This window comes from Mugil cephalus, chromosome 6, assembly GCF_022458985.1.
Source record: "Mugil cephalus isolate CIBA_MC_2020 chromosome 6, CIBA_Mcephalus_1.1, whole genome shotgun sequence".
In the NCBI taxonomy this organism is placed as follows: Eukaryota; Metazoa; Chordata; class Actinopteri; order Mugiliformes; family Mugilidae; genus Mugil; species Mugil cephalus.
Genome location: NC_061775.1, coordinates 7,284,635 through 7,303,244, shown reverse-complemented (window position 1 = coordinate 7,303,244; position 18,610 = coordinate 7,284,635). Strand labels below are relative to the sequence as shown.

General features: G+C 38.6%; 3 protein-coding genes across 3 annotated transcripts; all 3 read left to right on the top strand.

The window, feature by feature from the left end:
* The first annotated feature begins 1,430 nt into the window (after window positions 1–1,430).
* LOC125008857 (mast cell protease 1A-like) lies at window positions 1,431–3,563 on the top strand. Its single transcript, XM_047586188.1, has 5 exons — window positions 1,431–1,600; window positions 1,763–1,929; window positions 2,014–2,152; window positions 2,406–2,663; window positions 2,740–3,563. Exons 1-5 carry the CDS (start codon window positions 1,535–1,537, stop codon window positions 2,902–2,904), a joined length of 795 nt encoding a protein of 264 aa, XP_047442144.1. The 5' UTR covers window positions 1,431–1,534; the 3' UTR covers window positions 2,905–3,563.
* A 1,113-nt stretch (window positions 3,564–4,676) lies between these two features.
* Window positions 4,677–7,616, top strand: LOC125008859 (granzyme-like protein 1). The gene is made up of 5 exons (XM_047586190.1): window positions 4,677–4,828; window positions 4,911–5,058; window positions 5,144–5,279; window positions 6,861–7,121; window positions 7,198–7,616. Exons 1-5 carry the CDS (start codon window positions 4,771–4,773, stop codon window positions 7,360–7,362), a joined length of 768 nt encoding a protein of 255 aa, XP_047442146.1. The 5' UTR covers window positions 4,677–4,770; the 3' UTR covers window positions 7,363–7,616.
* A 2,611-nt stretch (window positions 7,617–10,227) lies between these two features.
* On the top strand, window positions 10,228–15,512 carry LOC125008858 (granzyme B-like). Its single transcript, XM_047586189.1, has 5 exons — window positions 10,228–10,457; window positions 10,534–10,681; window positions 13,882–14,020; window positions 14,746–15,003; window positions 15,080–15,512. The coding sequence occupies exons 1-5, from the start codon at window positions 10,400–10,402 to the stop codon at window positions 15,242–15,244; spliced, it is 768 nt and encodes a 255-aa protein (XP_047442145.1). The 5' UTR covers window positions 10,228–10,399; the 3' UTR covers window positions 15,245–15,512.
* The last annotated feature ends 3,098 nt before the right edge of the window (window positions 15,513–18,610 follow it).

Genomic DNA, 18,610 nt, shown 5'->3' with positions numbered 1-18,610 from the left:
TATTCAACGCTGCATATATATAAATATATATATTTCTATATATTTATTTATTTTTTTAAACCACAAATATTAACAGGTGGAAGTTCTTCCTCAGCATTCGTGTACAATGTCAAAATCCGCTCTGTATTTTCTGTGCGTCGGTTTGAAATGAACCAGGTGAGAAGGTTTTTATTGGATTAAAGCTCATGGGCTGTATAGGGCAATAAGCACGATTTCCTCTCTCAAGGCCTGTCATCATGTAGTAGGAAGGAGAATATGACACTGAATGGAAAGTTTAAGGACGGTAAATCCTTCCACTCAATTCTTTGCTGAAACTGTGGATTAAAAACAAGAAAAAAAAGACAAAAAGTAAAATTATGTTAATTCACTTGTGCACTGTGAATGGATTTGTGGACAGACTCAGACAAGGTGAAGTGTTGACCGAGTGCCTTCTAGTGAGGTGTTAGTCCCATCTAAGGTGGAAGATTAAACTATAAGACCGACGGTAACCTACTCGTGGTCTGTAACCTTTGTATATTATCAGAAAATCATCCATGTATTACAGCAATGACCCATTATCTACCCACTATCAGACTAAAAGAAGAAAGATTGAGGAATCACAACAGTAGTTATATTTCCTAAGAGTTCTCCTGTCCTGGCCTCAGCCTCACTCAGACCACTGTTAGGTAGCAGCAAATAATATTCACCATTACAACTGAGATGGAAATGGTGTCAAAGAATGTTATATGGGAGCTTCTTCAGTTCATTGAATAGTATCTATGTTCCTAAGCAGCTTGATAAATGTCTGCATAGTTGGACTATAGATTAAATACATCATTTGTAAAATGATGACACGAAGTATGGTTTTTCTTAAAAAAAAAAAAAAAAAGAGGAGAGGCTTTATCAGAGTGGTAGAACAGCTCAATTTGTACCTCAAATTGGGGAGGTGCCGCCCTCTGATGGCCACAGAGCATCAGCATTTTAGCAACTTCAAATGTTTTCCAGTGAACTCTGGCCCTCTCTGCTGGGTATCAAGAAGTACTGAACCAAGCCTGAGTTACACATATTTACAACACCCTAACCCCAACCCCCTGAGTGATACTGTAGGTTCTCAAATGTGCAAGGAGAGAGCAGCAACTGACTGAAAGTTTCGCTGTGACTACTCAGACGTAGATGTACCACATGTCAAAGATTACTGTTGCTGCAATCTTGACCATTTCATGTTCCAGAAATAACTTTTTTCCACAACATCTACACTGACACATCAATATTCTGTCCCTCAACCAACGAAGATCTGAAGAAATAGAAATCTAAAACAAATGTAACATTAGGATATTGAACCTTGCAATTTAGTGCAGTTCGGCACCTGTGACAGTACAGGGGAAGCTGTGGTTTCAGTTAGTCACCCCCTGTTGCAGCAAGACCCCAGACACTTTTGCATTCTAATTCAACCTATCCAACAATCATTCTCGTAGTGGTGTCATACTGATATGCCAGAAAGAACAAAATACAATCACAGAAGGCGCCAGAAAGAGGACAATAATGAACAATTAAGATGAAAATATGCGTCATAAAGAGAGTAAGGGGAAGTGATGCTGCAGTATATGAAAACCACAGACCGGTGAGTAAAGAGTTGTGAAGTCTTCCTGACTTGACCTAACAGCATAATGCATGTCCTGTTGCTTTTGGTTTGTCTCGGTCAAACTGGTAAGTTTACATATTGTTTTTTTTTATTTTGTTATACTCAAATCAAATAAGTGATTAGCAGAAATTGTGTCTTTAGATTGTCATTTTGTTAACAGCACTTGGCAGTGAAATAATAAACGGTAAAAAGGCAAAGAAATCCTCAATGAAGTATATGGCATCGGTTCAGAACAGCAATGGTCACATATGCGGAGGATTTCTTGTCAGTGAGGACTTTGTAATGACTGCTGCACACTGTGACAAGTGGTGAGTGACCTATAGTTTATTCTCTGATCAATTTCCTTTTGCATATAATAAAATTTAAGTGATTTGAAATGATTGTTGGTGCAGGAATCCTACAAGTGTTGTTCTGGGAACCCACAATCTCAAGAAGGTTGATGATTCTACAATGAGATACAGTGTCACAAAGAGGTGCAAACACCCTTCCTATAATGAAACGACAGTAGCAAATGACATCATGCTCCTCAAAGTAAGTAGACACCTTTTCAGTCTCAATACATATCAGGCATTTTTATAGTAAAAATGTAATGCACACATTAAAAACGAATGCAAAATATATAATGTGAAGTTATGGACTTTCAGTAATTTTCATAGTTAAGGATAATATTGATTTATTAACTGCTTTACTCACAACAGCTGGATCTATTTATACAAAAACCATCACACTTGAAGACTGTCGGATGAAAAGGCAATTTCATGCAATTTTTCTTTCATGTCTCCAGCTGTCTAGGAAAGCTCATCTAGGCAAAAAAGAATCAATCAAGACAATTCAACTTCCAACTGATCAAAAGCCCCTGAAAGAAAACAAAAAGTGCACGGTAGCTGGATGGGGGTCCACACAAACCCGTGGTCAAACGGTTGATGAGCTGCAAGTGGTGGATGTTCCCATCGTAGGCGGGCATACATGTCGGAAGTGGTGGCGTAAACTTCCTGCTAATGTTATCTGTGCCGGTGGAAGCACCAAAAAAGGATTTTGTCAGGTAGGATTTTGATCCTCTGATGGAAAATGTGGTTTCTTAGTAGTGAGACAGTGGCTAAAACATTTTCTCCTTGCAGGGTGATTCTGGAGGCCCTCTGGTGTACAAGGGCAAGATGGCCGTTGGTATTGTTTCCTTTAACAGGGACTCAAACTGTAGCTACCCAGACGTGCCCAACGTCTATACGGACATATCAAGATTCCTCCCTTGGATCAAAGACATTCTGAAGAAGAAACAATGCTGAGTGATTTAATGCTTTAGAATTTTGGTTGAAGCAGTACTGCCTAGTCTAACTCTAGATTTATGTTTCTGCACCGGATCTCCACCCCCCTTCCTGGCCCCCAGTGGAAATGTGACAACACAGAGTGACGCAGACCTCTACAACTGTGACTGGTCCAACATTCATTTCCTCATCCACATTTCTGAATAGCTGCACATGCACAGAAATGTTTTCCTCCCTCCACCGTATACTTAAAGTTTGGTTCTCATTCAGTAGTGTGATGTTCTCTCAGCGTATAATACAATTGTCTGCTGGGAAGCTTCTGGACCAGGCATTAGTGTGGAAGTTACTTAGATATGTACCACACACCTAGACCAGATTGTTGCAACCAGACCAGACGCCCCCAACCCACAGCAATGATGATGGCAGCAGCCACCCCCAGTTGGATGCAGCCTGACACAAACACACACACAAAAACTGTTGAGGAACGATTCAAAAATCATGAAAAGCAGAATAAAGAGTGAAAATTTCCCTGTGTTCTTCTCTTGATGATTTCCCTGCCTGTGAGTCCCTTGTTTTCAGTGTTGTGTCCTGTTTTGAATCATTTGGATTATCCTGCTTCACTCCACAGCACTTTTTGTTTTTGCCTTGCAAACAACATTAAACTGAACTTTCTTATTTTAACCTGCCTTGTTTAATTATGTGTTCCTGCATTTAGGCCTGATCTCCTCATTACATATATTTCACAGTTGCACAGAAATACCCCCAATGACTTGAGTTTTGCCAAATTAATTTCACGGTACTTTGATAAATACTTAGGACCCTAGAAGTCTTGGGACAATCACTTAATGCAAGTATTCAACTAAATATTCACACCGCCTCTAAGTTCAAAGTATGTATAACTGCTGATAATGTTGCTGTTGTGAGCTGCATCATGAACTTCACAGTTCAGATTGAACATTCACAATCAGCAGGCACCATGCTAAGTGAAGGTGCTCTACCTACAGTATTCACAGGCAAAAAGATAAGATAAACGTGTGTCCGTTAAAAAGCAGTGCAATGCTAATTTAAACTGCAGTGTTACAGTTTTAAAACCGGGACAATGTGAACATCAGTGCTGCTTGAAACAATGGTTTCAGTGGTTTGTCAAACGTCCCGCATAATCGTCACAAAGCAATCTCAAATTTGTTTCACATGCAAACATGCTGGTTTTGGGTTTTGGGTTTAAGAAGGTGTCAGACAGATGAAATGAAAAGAAATAAACTGAATGTTAAACTGCTGGTTGCTCTTACTCATGTCAATCTAGTTACTTGGCTTTCACAATTAAATATGAAGAAAGAAAGCTGTCCACATCAACAGCAATGTCACAAATTCTTTGCAGATTTCTTCACATTACCAAGCAAATTTTAAGAATCCAAGGTATGTCCAGTTTCTGACATTATTTTACTTTGTTGCACGGCTGTAAAATCTTTAGCAATAGTAATGGAAAAAATGTGATAGATGGAGCTGGAAATCATGATTCCAAGTAGTCATCTTGTTTTCACAGATTTTTCATGTACCATCAATGTGTGATGTTTCACATGAACCCCACACTGCTGGGAAAAACAACAAATAAAAGAACGAGTTTACATACTTATTTATTCTTAATTCCATGCAACAAACTTCTTAGTAACTTTTCTTAGTGATACACAGGAGTACAAGAAAAAAAAATTACAACCACAGAAAGAGAGATGAAGACAACATGCACAGCCAAATGGAAACTAATCTTCATGAAGAGGGTGAGGGGAAGATGCGGGTGCGGTAGATTAAAACCACAGACGAGTTGAAAAGCGCTATATAAAGTGCTAAACTCTCCTCCTGAAAGACTATTGTAGTTGTCCTCCCAGCATAATGGATGTCTTGAACACATTCTTGATGATTCTTGTTCTGATTTGTCTCGGACAAAATGGTAAGTTTGCACATTGTGTTTCTTATAATGTGATGTACACATGACACGTGATGTCTTTACTTTTCCCCCTATTTGTTTACAGCACTTGGCAGTGAAATAATAAACGGTAAAAAGGCAAAGAAATCCTCAATGAAGTATATGGCATCGGTCCAGACTGACAAAGGTCACATATGTGGAGGATTTCTTGTCAGCGAGGACTTTGTAATGACTGCTGCACACTGTGACAAGTGGTGAGTGACCTATAGTTTAATCTCTGATCAATTTTTCATTTACATATAATAAAACTTGAGTGATTTGAAATGATTGTTGGTGCAGGAATCCTACAAGTGTTGTTCTGGGAACGCACAATCTCAAGAAGGTTGATGATGCCACGATGAGATACAGTGTGAAGAGGTGTAAACACCCTTCTTATAAAACAACTGCAACTGGGAATGACATCATGCTCCTCAAAGTAAGTCAGAACCTCATCAACCTCAGAGTCTCAGTGGATATTGGTCGCTTTTAGAGTAAAAATGAAGCATAACGGTCTTAAACTGTGTTAAAAACTCTAATGTAATATGTTCTTTTAATGTAGTCTCTCTCCGTTGTGCTACATTGACATTAAAGCTGCAGACAGATTATTAATATGAAACAATAGCCAACTAATCAATTATGCCATTTTATTTTAGATTAGGCTGTTCAGCCATGTATACAGCAATGTGATTACATTTTGCTCCAGCTTCAACAATACGCACGTCATTACATTATTGAATCAATAATTACAATCCAATATTATAAGTGGCTGTTACTTCCTGAGGTGTTAACTGAGGGGACGAAGAGAGGAAAACAAAAGAAAAATAGTTCCCGGGATAGGAAAACGACACAGAGACTGGATACTTTGTGTAAAATAAATCTTTATTTAGAATATTTCGAAAACCTTAACGGAAGATGCTGGCCGTAAACCAGGCCAGAACCAACAACCACCAACAAACTCAAAGCACCACCACTCTTGGGGGGAAATAAACCATCTGAATCACCAGTGGAATCGTTTAACTAAAGACACCACCACACCTGGGGGGAACAAAGACGCTGGGTTAACCGAAAACCAAAACCAACCAAAAACCACCACACATGGGTAAAGAAACGAAACAGATGAGCCACCCTCTTTTCCACTGAAAAGAGTATTCGGTACGTCACCATCAAGTAAGTAGCAACAAACTGTCGAGCAACGCCAGCCTCACACTTCCACCACTGCGGTCCACCGTTTCTCTCTCTACCGGTTGCACCACTCCTCCACTCTTGAACCATTATCAGCTGATTACCTGAGTAGAATCAGCTGCCGATCGGAGGAGAGGTGCTCACCTGGAGGAAGGAGAGTGGAGAGAGAGACACACAAACACACACCACAACAAACTAATACAAATGGCACTAGGACCGTAACAGTGGCTCTGAAATGGAGCACCCTACATCATAACGTTTTTACTTTCAGCATTACTTTAAGTATATTTTGATGCTATGATACTTTTTTACTTCAATCTGAGGATGATTTTGAATGACCCACTTGTATTTGTAACAGTGTATTTTTTTTTTTTTTGTAGTGTCACGGTTAAAGTGTGACAGTGTTCATGCTGGGGCCTGTGGCGCAGTGGTGAGAGGCACGGCTGTGGTGCCCTGAGCAAGCACCTAACCCCTAATATGCTCCCCGGGCACACCCACCAGAGGGCCGCTGCCCACTGCTCCAACTGTACACATTACTGTGTGTGAACAAATGGATGGGTCAAACAGCAGGACATAATTTCCCCTCGGGGAATATATTCTATACTATATATATAATATATACTATATTGATCCTCGGGGATCAATATAGTAAATCAAAAAAAAAAAAAATAATAATAATAATAAAATGCATGTGCACATCTCATTGATGTATGTTACAACATACACATATTGTCAACTTGCTGCTTATACGGGCATGTGTGTATATACACTAAAAAATAATGCATAATGTGAAATGAAAGAAGTCAATCCCATGCATTTTTAATTTTGTCTCCAGCTGTCTAGGAAAGCTCGTCTGGGCAAAAAAGGATCAATCAAGCCAATTCAACTTCCAACTGATCAAAAGCCCCTGAAAGAAAAAAAAGTGTGCACGGTAGCTGGATGGGGGTACACAAAAACCCGTGGTCAAATGGCTGATGAGCTGCAAGTGGTGGATGTTCCCATCATAGGCCGGCAAACATGTCAGAAGTCGTGGCCTAAACTTCCTGATAATGTTATCTGTGCCGGTGGATACAGAACAGACAAAGGAGCTTGTCAGGTAGGATTTCCATCCTCTCTTACAAAACATGGTTCATTATTGGTGAAATACCAGTTAAAATATTTTCTCCTTGCAGGGTGATTCTGGAGGCCCTCTGGTGTACAAGGGCAAGGTGGCAGTCGGTATTGTTTCCTTTAACAAAAAGTCCAACTGTAGCTACCCAGATGTGCCCAACGTCTATACGGACATATCAAAATTCCTCCCTTGGGTCAAAGACATTCTGAAGAAAAAGCAATGCTGAGTGATTTAATGTTTTGGGATTGTTATGTCTTTATAGTACTGCCTTGTTCTATTCACTTTGTCAGCTTTGTCAGTCACTTGTTGAACTAAATCACTGTTTTTGCTTAGGACACCAATCCACACAAATGAAAGGCCTCTATGCGTTTTTTTTTCTCTCTTTTTTTTTTGGTTTTGGGTTTATGAAACTGAGACAACAGAATATGTGAAATAAAAACAAACAACAGAACAGAAATAAACTCAGTGTTAAACTGCTGGTTGCCCTTACTCATGTCAATCTACTTATTTGGCTTTCACAACTAAATCGAAAGAAAGAAAGCTGTCTGGATCAGCAGCAACGTCAGACACTACTACTCCATATTTGCATTTCTTTAACATGATGTCAATGATATTTTTATACATAGAGCACATTTAAAAACAACAAAAGGTGAACAAAGTGCATAGGAGTTCATAGAAGATACATAAAAGGTATGGTTAGAGGCCAAGATAAAGGCAACACAGAGAGAAGTCAGTCAGCTAGCAGAGTTGCAGAAAGGCAACATGGTGAATTAAGGGGAACCCAGGAAGTACAACAAGGTCTCCATTAATGAAGCACATGAATCTGCCACACAGAGACTAACAGCTCTGACCGCCCGGTTAAAGAGATACACCAAGGAGTCAGAGACCAGGGGGAAAAATCAAGATGTTCTCCAAGAGGCACAGATGCCAGATCTACCAGAGTAGATCAGATCCAAGGTGTAGGCTGTAAAGATGCCCCTGAGACAGTCCAGCACATAGTAGCAGGATGTAAGATGCTAGCCAAGTCAGTATTCATGGAGAGGCACAACGAAATGGCCGGGATAGTGCACAGGAACATCTGCACTCAGTATGGAATAGAAGTACTCAAGGCCCAATTGGCTGTATCACAGAAGGTGGCTGAGAACAACAGGGTCCAGGTTCTGTGGGCCTTCAGCTTCCACACTGACAAACAGGTCCTGGCTAACCAACTGGACATAGTGCTGTTGGACAAAGAGCAGAAGAGAGTGGTGGTGATAGTTGTGGCGACACCAGCTGATGCCAACATCAGAAAGAAGGAACACAAAAAGGTTTATAAGTACCAAGGGTTGAAAGAGCAGCTGGAACGGATGCGGAAGGTTAAGGCGAGTGTGGTCCCCATGGTAATAGGAGCACTTGGGGCAGTGACCCAAACTGGGAGAGTAGCTCCAACAGATCCCAGGAACAACACCTGAAGCCTCAGTCCAGTCCTAGGAACAGCTACGATAGAGCACAGAACCCTCAAACTCCCAGGCCTCTGGCAGAGGACCCGAGCTTGAGGATGACACAGATACCACCCCATAAGGGTGAGAGGGACGCTTTTTTTATTTTTATTTTTTTGAAAATATATAAAGGCATCTCTCAAAAGACCTAGCACACAGCATGCAGGGTAATAAAAATACACAGGACTCTATGAAAACATATAATGCTTTTTCAAAATCTTTAAAAGAGAAATAAAGACTTGATATAAGAAAAGGGCCTTAACTGGAAGAAATTTGACTTGACCTCTTTAAACTCACTGTCCAGTATCACACCCAGATTTTTAACAGTGGGTTGTATATATGACATAGGGAACTCAAGTCCATAAAAAGAACCTCACAAGCTCCAAATATCAAGACCTCAGATTACCCTCATTGAAGTTTAGAAATTTCAAAATGAGCGAAGACTCCAACAATGGTATTCATAAATTGCCCTCTTTCTATTTCACTTGATGGCCATGTAAAGCTGAATGTCATCTGCATAACAATAGAGTACAGGTCTCTGCATCCTAAATTAGAACCCTATGGTAACCTGTATAAAGAGAATAGGAAAGGCTCGAGAATAGAGTCCTGATGGACTCCACAAGAAAGGGATCCTGAGGAGGATATAGACTCATAGAGTCCATCAAAGAAACTCCTTCAAGACAGGTACAACCTAAACTACCGGATGCTTTGATTAATGCACACGGATTGCAGAGTTGTCTGAACCAGTGTTTTTTGTTGCTGTTGTTGTTTTGTTTGTTTTTTCAGTGATTTTCTGTGCTTTCTATGTCGACAAAAAGCTGGTTCAGGTTTAGTTTTGGAAGGCTGTGAGGTTAAAAACTCAGTTTCAACAATATCTAAACAAAGGCAGAGTAGCGTACAGCACTGGAGGGGTTAAAATATGATGCATTAGGTTTAAGAAGACAGGAGGGAGGGATTTCACATTAAACAGGCATGTGATAGGAGAAAACTGCATTGCATACTTTAATGTTAAAAACAGACTATACAATAAAACAAGATCTAGTGCATGTCTATGCAGATTTAGTCTTCAGCCAATGATTAAATAGCCCAGCAGACAAATCCCGTCATATTTGGACATAATTCTGGTCAAAAAGTCATTGATAAAATCCTCAAGTGAAAGTCTAATCAGAGTTGTCAACATTAAAAATCATTCTTGTCCATAGGGTATTAGAGAGTGTACAGCATCTTTACAATTTTCTTATCTGGTCTTTCAGTTTCCAGATGTATATAGCAGCTGTGCTTCATAACTAAGCTAATTTTGAAAATCCAGGGTGAGATATGTTCAGTTTCTGACATTATTTTATTGTGTTGGACAGCTGTAAAAGTTTTAGCACCTGTAATAGATGGAGCTGCAAACCATGGTTTGGTTTAGTCATCTAGTTTTCACAGATTTTTCGTGTACCATCAATGTGTGATGTTTCACATGAACCCCACACTGCTGGGAAAAACAACAAATGAAAGAACGAGTTTACATACTTATTTATTCTTAATTCCATGCAACAAACTTCTTAGTAACTTCTCTTAGTAGCATCCTAATGGTCATACACAGGAGTACAAGAAAGAAAAATTACAACCACAGAAAGAGAGATGAAGACAACATGCACAGCCAAATGGAAACTAATCTTCATGAAGAGGGTGAGGGGAAGGTGCGGGTGCGGTAGATTAAAACCACAGACGAGTTGAAAAGTGCTATATAAAGTGTAAACTCTCCTCCTGAAAGACTATTGTAGTTGTCCTCCCAGCATAATGGATGTCCTGAACACATTCTTGATGATTCTTGTTCTGATTTGTCTCAGACAAAATGGTAAGTTTGCAAATTGTGTTTCTTATAATGTGATGTACACATGACACGTCATGTCTTTACTTTCATTTGTTTACAGCACTTGGCAGTGAAATAATAAACGGTAAAAAGGCAAAGAAATCCTCAATGAAGTATATGGCATCAGTCCAGACCGACAAAGGTCACAAATGTGGAGGATTTCTCGTCAGCGAGGACTTTGTAATGACTGCTGCACACTGTGACGAGTGGTGAGTGACCTGCTGTTCATTTATTCTCTTTCATTTACATATGACAGGACTGGTACCACTTTCTATGAAGGTTGTATTTATAATGCCCTATGAATGCACTCATAATGTTTTATAAGGTTTCTATAAAGCATTATAATGGTCATTATTACCAAGTCGTCATAACCAACTTCATGATGCATTATGACAACTGATTATGAATGATTATAATTTAAATCTAAATAGTGCATTATAAATATGTCAGTATCTGCCTAGTCACTTGTTAGTTTTATAATGCATCATAACTACTTTGCTTTGCTAAATGTACATAGTGATGCATAATGAGTTTTGACTTCGCCTATAGTGCTTTATATCTGTAGTTATAAGTATATGTAATAAAGTTATAATAATGTATACATCTCCCTACAGCACAGTTATAAACAGCTATGCAATATCATAAGTGCTATTTGTCAGCGCTAAAGTGACAAGAATTTGACACTATTATTAACAGATATAAGTTACTATGAGTAATTAAAAGGTGCAATGAACTAAGTCCTGAGTCTGGCATCTTTATCCCATATGCACAATATTAATATCATAGGTGTTATTTGTCAGCTTTAGGTAAATTAGTGCAAATGAGGTGCCTGGAGAGTAAAGACAAAAGGAATGCATTTAGTTCACTTTATTTTCATTTAAACCAACACACATAATCAGAATGATTATCAATGCTCTGAGCACATTACACAAACACATGAAACAGGCCACAAAAGTGGCACGCCGTGGTCCTAGAGATGTGGATCTTAAAAGTGCCTTTGGGTTGGTGAGGTGATTCAGGGTCAGAGGTCAGGAGATGGTTTGACAGCAACTACAAGAAGAACAGAGGCAAATCTTTAGTGCTCTAGCTGGGTTTGTTTTTATGCAGAAAGGTTTGATTGAAAACACACAAGCAGATCACGTGTTTTTGTTTAAAGCAGCCTAATGAGACATTATGTTGCCGCATGTAGTGCAGGCAGTGCAGATTACCCATAGATGGCTTAAGCTAGCTAGAGGAAAGTTACCAGACACAGCTATTTTTAATTCACAAATTAGATCATTTTCATATTCTTGCGTTTAATGATTGAAACCATTCGAAATCATTGCTTTAGTATGTAAACGATGTGCTTCATGTAAGCAAAGTAAGGCATTAGCTCACAAAACACTAGCAGGACAGAGAGACAACCTACCTGTCCTGGAGAGGGCTCAGCGGAGAAAGGAAAGAAAAGCCGCTTTACGACTAGTACATACAGTCAATGCTTTACGACAGTGGGTGGAGCTGAGGAGGGAGGTGGGTGGGGTCAGAGGTCTGGGGTCATGGACTAAGGAATGACATTTCTACAATAATAATAATATAAATAAAAACGCTATTAAAATAATATCTGACGGCATTCAATAAATGCTGACATTTCTAGCGATCCTGTATAAAGAAGCGGTGTCACGGTGGATGTGAAACTGTCACAAAAATGTATCTATCGTTTGGTGCCTTCCGATTTTTCTCAAATTTTCATGCCGCTCGAAACGAACTGATGTATTTCAACTGGAAGTTATTTCGTGAGGACGACTGTCAATGTGACACTGCGAAATGAAGAGGTTTGATTTTATTTCATTTAGACTAGATTTGTAATGGTCTTATTTCGGTTTTTAATGTAACGTCAATTTTGCTGCAGGATTCGGCATTTGAGATTCGAAAAAAAAATTAATGGTTATTTGTTATATCGGTCTCTTATACATGATCGCTAGAAATGTCCGCATTTATTGAATGCCGTCAGATATTATTTTAATATCGTTTTTATTTATATTATTATTATTGTAGAAATGTCATTCCTTAGTCCATGACCCCAGACCTCTGACCCCACCCACCCACCTCCGTCCCCAGCTCCACCCACTGTCGTAAAGCACTGACTGTATGTACTAGTCGTAAAGCGGGTTTTCTTTCCTTTCTCCTCTGAGTCCTCTCCAGGACAGGTATGTTGTCTCTCTGTCCTGCTAGTGTTTTGTGAGCTAAAGCCTTACTTTGCTTACATGAAGCACATCGTTTACATATTAAAGCAATGATTTCGAATGGTTTCAATCATTAAACGCAAGAATATGAAAATGATCTAATTTGTGAATTAAAAATAGCCGTGTCTGGTAACTTTCGTGTAGCTAGCTTAAACCATCTACGGGTAATCTGCGCTGCCTGCATGATATGCGGTAACATAATGTCTCATTAGGCTGCTTCAAACAAAAACACGTGATCTGCTTATGTGTTTTCAATCAAACCTTTCTGCATAAAAAAACAAACCCAGCTAGAGCACTAAAGATTTCCCTCTGTTCTTCTTGTAGTTGCTGTCAAACCATCTCCTGACCTCTGACCCTGAATCACCTCACCAACCCAAAGGCACTTTTAAGAGACACATCTCTAGGACCATGCTGTGCCACTTTTACGTTTCACGTGTTTCATGTGTTTGTGTAATGTGCTCAGAGCATTGATAATCATTCTGATTATGTGTGTTGGTTTAAATGAAAATAAAGTGAACTAAATGCATTCCTTTTGTCTTTACTCTCCAGGCATTTCATTTGCTCTAATTTACCTAAAGCTGACAAATAACACCTATGATATTAACATTGTGCATATGGGGTAAAGATGCCAGACTCAGGACTTAGTTCATTGCACCTTTTAATTACTCATAGTAACTTATATCTGTTAATAATAGTGTCATATTCTTGTCACTTTACTTAGCGCTGACAAATAGCACTTATGATATTGCATAGATGTTTATAAGTGTGTGCTGTAGGGAGATGTATACATTATTATAACTTTATTACATATACTTATAACTACAGATATAAAGCACTATAGGCGAAGTCAAAACTCATTATGCATCACTATGTACATTTAGCAAAGCAAAGTAGTTATGATTCATTATAAAACTAACAAGTGACTAGGCAGATACTGACATATTTATAATGCACTATTTAGATTTAAATTATAATCATTCATAATCAGTTGTCATAATGCATCAGAAGTTGGTTATAATGACTTGTGAATATGTATAGATGGTAATAATGACCATTATAATGCTTTATAGACACCTTATAAAACATTATGAGTGCATTCATAGGGCATTATAAATACAACCTTCATAGAAAGTGTTACCACAGAGGGTAATTGAAGTTAAGTGGTCTTGAAATGATTGTTGGTGCAGGAATCCTACAAGTGTTGTTCTGGGAACGCACAATCTCAAGAAAGTTGATGATGCCACGATGAGATACAGTGTCACAAAGAGGTGCAAACACCCTTCTTATAAAACAATGTCATCTGGGAATGACATCATGCTCCTCAAAGTAAGTCAGAACCTCATCAACCTCAGAGTCTCAGTGGATATTGGTCGCTTTTAGAGTAAAAATGAAGCATTACGGTCTTAAACTGTGTTAAAAACTCTAATGTAATATGTTCTTTTAATGTAGTCTCTCTCTGTGGTGCTACATTTACATTAAAGCTGCAGACAGATTATTAATATGAAACAATAGCCAACTAATCAATTATGCTATTTTATTTTAGATTAGGCTGTTCAGCCATGTATACAGCAATGTGATTACATTTTGCTCCAGCTTCAACAATACATGCGTCATTACATTATTGAATCAGTAATTACAATCCAATATTATAAGTGGCTCTAAAATGATGCACCCTACATGCTATTGCATTTACTTTCAACATCACTTTAAGAAGAATATTTTGATGCTATAATACTATTTTTTATTTCAAGGATGATTTTGATTGACCTGCTCGTACTTGTTACATGGTATTTTTACACTATTGTACTGTCACAGTTACTAAAGTAAGAATGACAACTCTTCCTCAGCAGCTGGTTGAAACTCAGTCAGGTAAAGTGAGACAATGTTCATGCATGTGCACATTGATCTCTACTGTTGCTGCTTGTTGCTTATACCGGCTTTTTTATAAGTGTGTATTTACGTGTGTATTTACATGTGTGTATATACACTAAAAAAATGTATAATGTGAAGTGAAAGAAGTCAATCCCATGCATTTTTAATTTTGTCTCCAGCTGTCTAGGAAAGCTCGTCTGGGCAAAAAATCAATCAAGCCAATTAAACTTCCAACTGATCAAAAGCCCCTGAAAGAAAAAAAAGTGTGCACGGTAGCTGGATGGGGGTACACACAAACCCGTGGTCAAATGGTTGACGAGCTGCAAGTGGTGGATGTTCCCATCGTAGGCTGGCAAACATGTCAGAAGTTGTGGGATAAACTTCCTGCTAATGTTATCTGTGCCGGTGGATACAAAATAAACAAAGGAGCTTGTCAGGTAGGATTTCTATCCTCTCATACAAAACATGGTTCATTATTGGTGAAATACCAGTTAAAACATTTTCTTCTTGCAGGGTGATTCTGGAGGCCCTCTGGTGTACAAGGGCAAGGTGGCAGTCGGTATTGTTTCCTTTAACAATAAGTCCAACTGTGACTACCCAGATGTGCCCAACGTCTATACGGACATATCAAAATTCCTCCCGTGGGTCAAAGACATTCTGAAGAAAAAGCAATGCTGAGTGATTTAATGTTTTGGGATTGTTATGTCTTTATAGTACTGCCTTGTTCTATTCACTTTGTCAGTCGCTTGTTGAACTAAATCACTGTTTTCTCTTAGGACACCAATCCACACAAATGAAAGGCCTCTATGCGTTTTTTTTTTTGTTTGTTTGTTTTTTTTTGTTTTTGTTTTTTGTTTTCGGTTTATGAAACTGAGACAACAGAGATGTGAAATGAAAATAAACAACAGAACACAAATAAACTCAGTGTTAACCTGCTGGTTGCTCTCACTCATGTCAATCTAAGTATTTGGCTTTCGCAACTAAATAGAAAGAAAGTGAGAAAGCAAATCAGTGTTTTCTCCTAGGACACCAATCTACACAAATGAAAGGCCTTTAAGGGTTAGGTTTAAAGTATGTACAGTATACCCATTACTTTCAGAGCTAGGATGATGTGAACATCAATGTTAAAATCTTGAGCTGAAAACGATGATTTATCAAGACTGTCACATTCCAAAATGAAGGAACATTGGTGTTGTGTTGTTGCTTAAGGTTTTGACATGGTTGCATATGCATTACAGGTGTAAGTAAAGGAGAACCATGAAACATGAAATAGATGGAGAATGTCGGGGTTCAAAAATGACAATGAATGGAGTTTTAGATTATTGAAAGGGTGGGGAACACGAATTTATGCAAAACAAGTGAGTATTATAATACAGTGCAGGTTAAGGTTACTTCAGTTTCACAGGATAAACAACATTACTAATATCTGCATTTGTCTAAGCAAGATATTTTACATTTGTGCCAGTTTGTGGAGCATTTTCGCCAATTATGCAGCTTTGCTACATCACCAAATAAATTTGAAGGGAAGCAGATTGTGGTATGTTCCGTTTTTGATATTAGCTTGTTTTGTGTTGCTATGCTGAAAAAGCTAAAGATAAAAGTGAATATTTCGCTATCGATTTTATTAATTGTGTAACTAGCATCATTTTGCAGAACCGATGTGTCCTTCTGTGTCGTAATTATACATAAAAACAATGGTTCAATGAACATTCGCTGTACCTCTCAGGCTTACATTTAAAGTTCTTTTAGTTGATGACTATGTTACTGGCCGTATGTCTAGATTTGTGTTTGCATGCAACTGAATAGTACTGCAGGTAAAAAATTCTCTTACTTAAATTTTCAGCGCACTGGGCTTTAAAGACACAGACAGCTCTCATATTGTAGCACCGTGGTTAAATGCGAGATTTGCAATGGTGATAGCAGTTTAGCACCCGTGATTGTGAAAGGTGAAGCTGGAAACTTCATCTGCAGTTAGTCATCAACTTTTCACAGATATCTGTTGCAACATGAAGGTGAGATATTTCACAAGAGCCCATAGAGCTAAATGAAAAAAACAGTTGCTTTCATGTTCATGTTTTAAGCTCATCTGACAAAAGTTAACTAGTAGTATCTTATTTGATTTCATTTTATTTAAAAGGCCGTTAAAGAACAAACTAAAATCACTGAGAGTGCTCCAAGGACAAAATGTAAAACTGACGGGGAGGGGGAGGGGCCATCAATGAAAACCAAATAACAACTGCAAAGTGCTATGTAAAATGTTCAACTGTCCTCATTCTGGTTTGTCTGCGATGAAACAGCAGGTTTCCATATTCTGTTTGATGCATTATTAACTATTCTATGCGGTCACCGATAATACATTTATATAACACAGCTAACTTCTGCAAAGGTTGTAAAGTGCTGTGTAGGTGTGTGTGACCAGTTGCTGCAGATCTGCTGCAAGCTCTGCACAACCTTCAGCTGCCGTGTGGTCTGTAGCAAAAATAATTTTCTTTTTCTTCTTCTTTTTAGCGTTTGGAAGTGAAATACATGTAGTACTTATTAGATGCATGCAGAGGCTTTTGTGACTTTTGACCCCTTCAAGCAGTCATCCGCTCAGTTACATTTATAACCATTTTGTGAAAACATTGAGTCTGGGAAAGGTAAACATAAATTAACAAAGCCGGTGGATATCTTTTCCATGTGGCGTCAGGTATTTTTGGAAATAAGAATATCTTAAATTCTGCATGGCAAAAATAAAAAGGCTCCTTTTCAGGGTCCTTTTTGGCAAATAAATATCCACAAGCTAGTATTCACAGAAACTGATGCTAAAACGGAAGCATCACAACCTCCGTTTTAAACTCAGCTGTCTTTTGTGTGACAAAGTTGCAACAACATGCAACGTTGTCACACAAAACTTCAACTGCTTCAGATTGCGGTTGGGGCACAAGGTGGAAACAACGTCACTCAAAAGTGAAAGAGAGAGCAAGTTCAAGTGAACTGTGTCATTCAGGCCATACAACAGCAGCTAAATGTGCAAACCTAAGCATAAAAGCAAGTACACATGACATAATAGATACGCAACTGGTCATCATACCACACAAACAAAGTTACTGCCTTTACCCAGCTAGTGGCATCGTCTAGTGACCAACCAAAGTGGGCTGGCTTCTCCACAACACTAAACTTTCACGTACCCACAAAGCACAGTTAGTTTTCTTTGCAGTCAACCACACGTCATGTTCATCTGACAACCCCTTGCACTTCATTTGTATTTAAGTTTCTGTTGCGCTGATTGTGTTAGGTCACTTTGTTTACTTTACCCATAGTTTTGTTGTTGTAAAGCTGAATATAGATACACACTGATCAGGCATAACATTACCACCAAAATGGACATGTGTCTTCTGTGTCTGGTAACAAAATGTCGTTAGTGAGGTTTCGAGGTGGAGCTGAATCCGAATATGGTATTTGGAAAGGCACAGATAATATATATATACATATATATATATATATTTTTTTACAAATCCTTATTCCAAACAAACAGTTTTCAAATTATTTGTATTCAAGAACAAGAAAAACATCCTATCAAAAAGCTGCTTTTCCTCGTGTGGCCTCGGTGAATATTCGTGCGTCTGCCTGGATTGAGTGACGTTCAGGAGTCAGGGGGAAAAGTCTCGACTCTGTAACAGAGGAGGCTCTGACTGGGGGAAATACGACTTAACTGCATCACTAGTTTTGTCAAATAGATTTTTTTTTTTTTTTTTTTTTTTCTTACTTTAACTGGGTTGTGGAGGCAGCAAATGAGTTTTTGGAAGCGGAGTTTGACCGAGAGATTATTCCGTTATGTTACATTAGTACTGAGACGTCTGCAGTCAGGTTCTCTCACGTTACCATTCATATTAGTTAGCATTTGTTAGCTCTGTAATTCAAACTATTGTCTATTGGTAATGATAAATGGTAAATAGTCTTGCTTTTATATAGCGCTTTTCTGGCGTTTCCTCCAACCTCCAGAAGCATGCTGGTTAGGTTGATTGGCCCTAGGTGTGAGTGTGAGTGTGATTGGCTATTGGT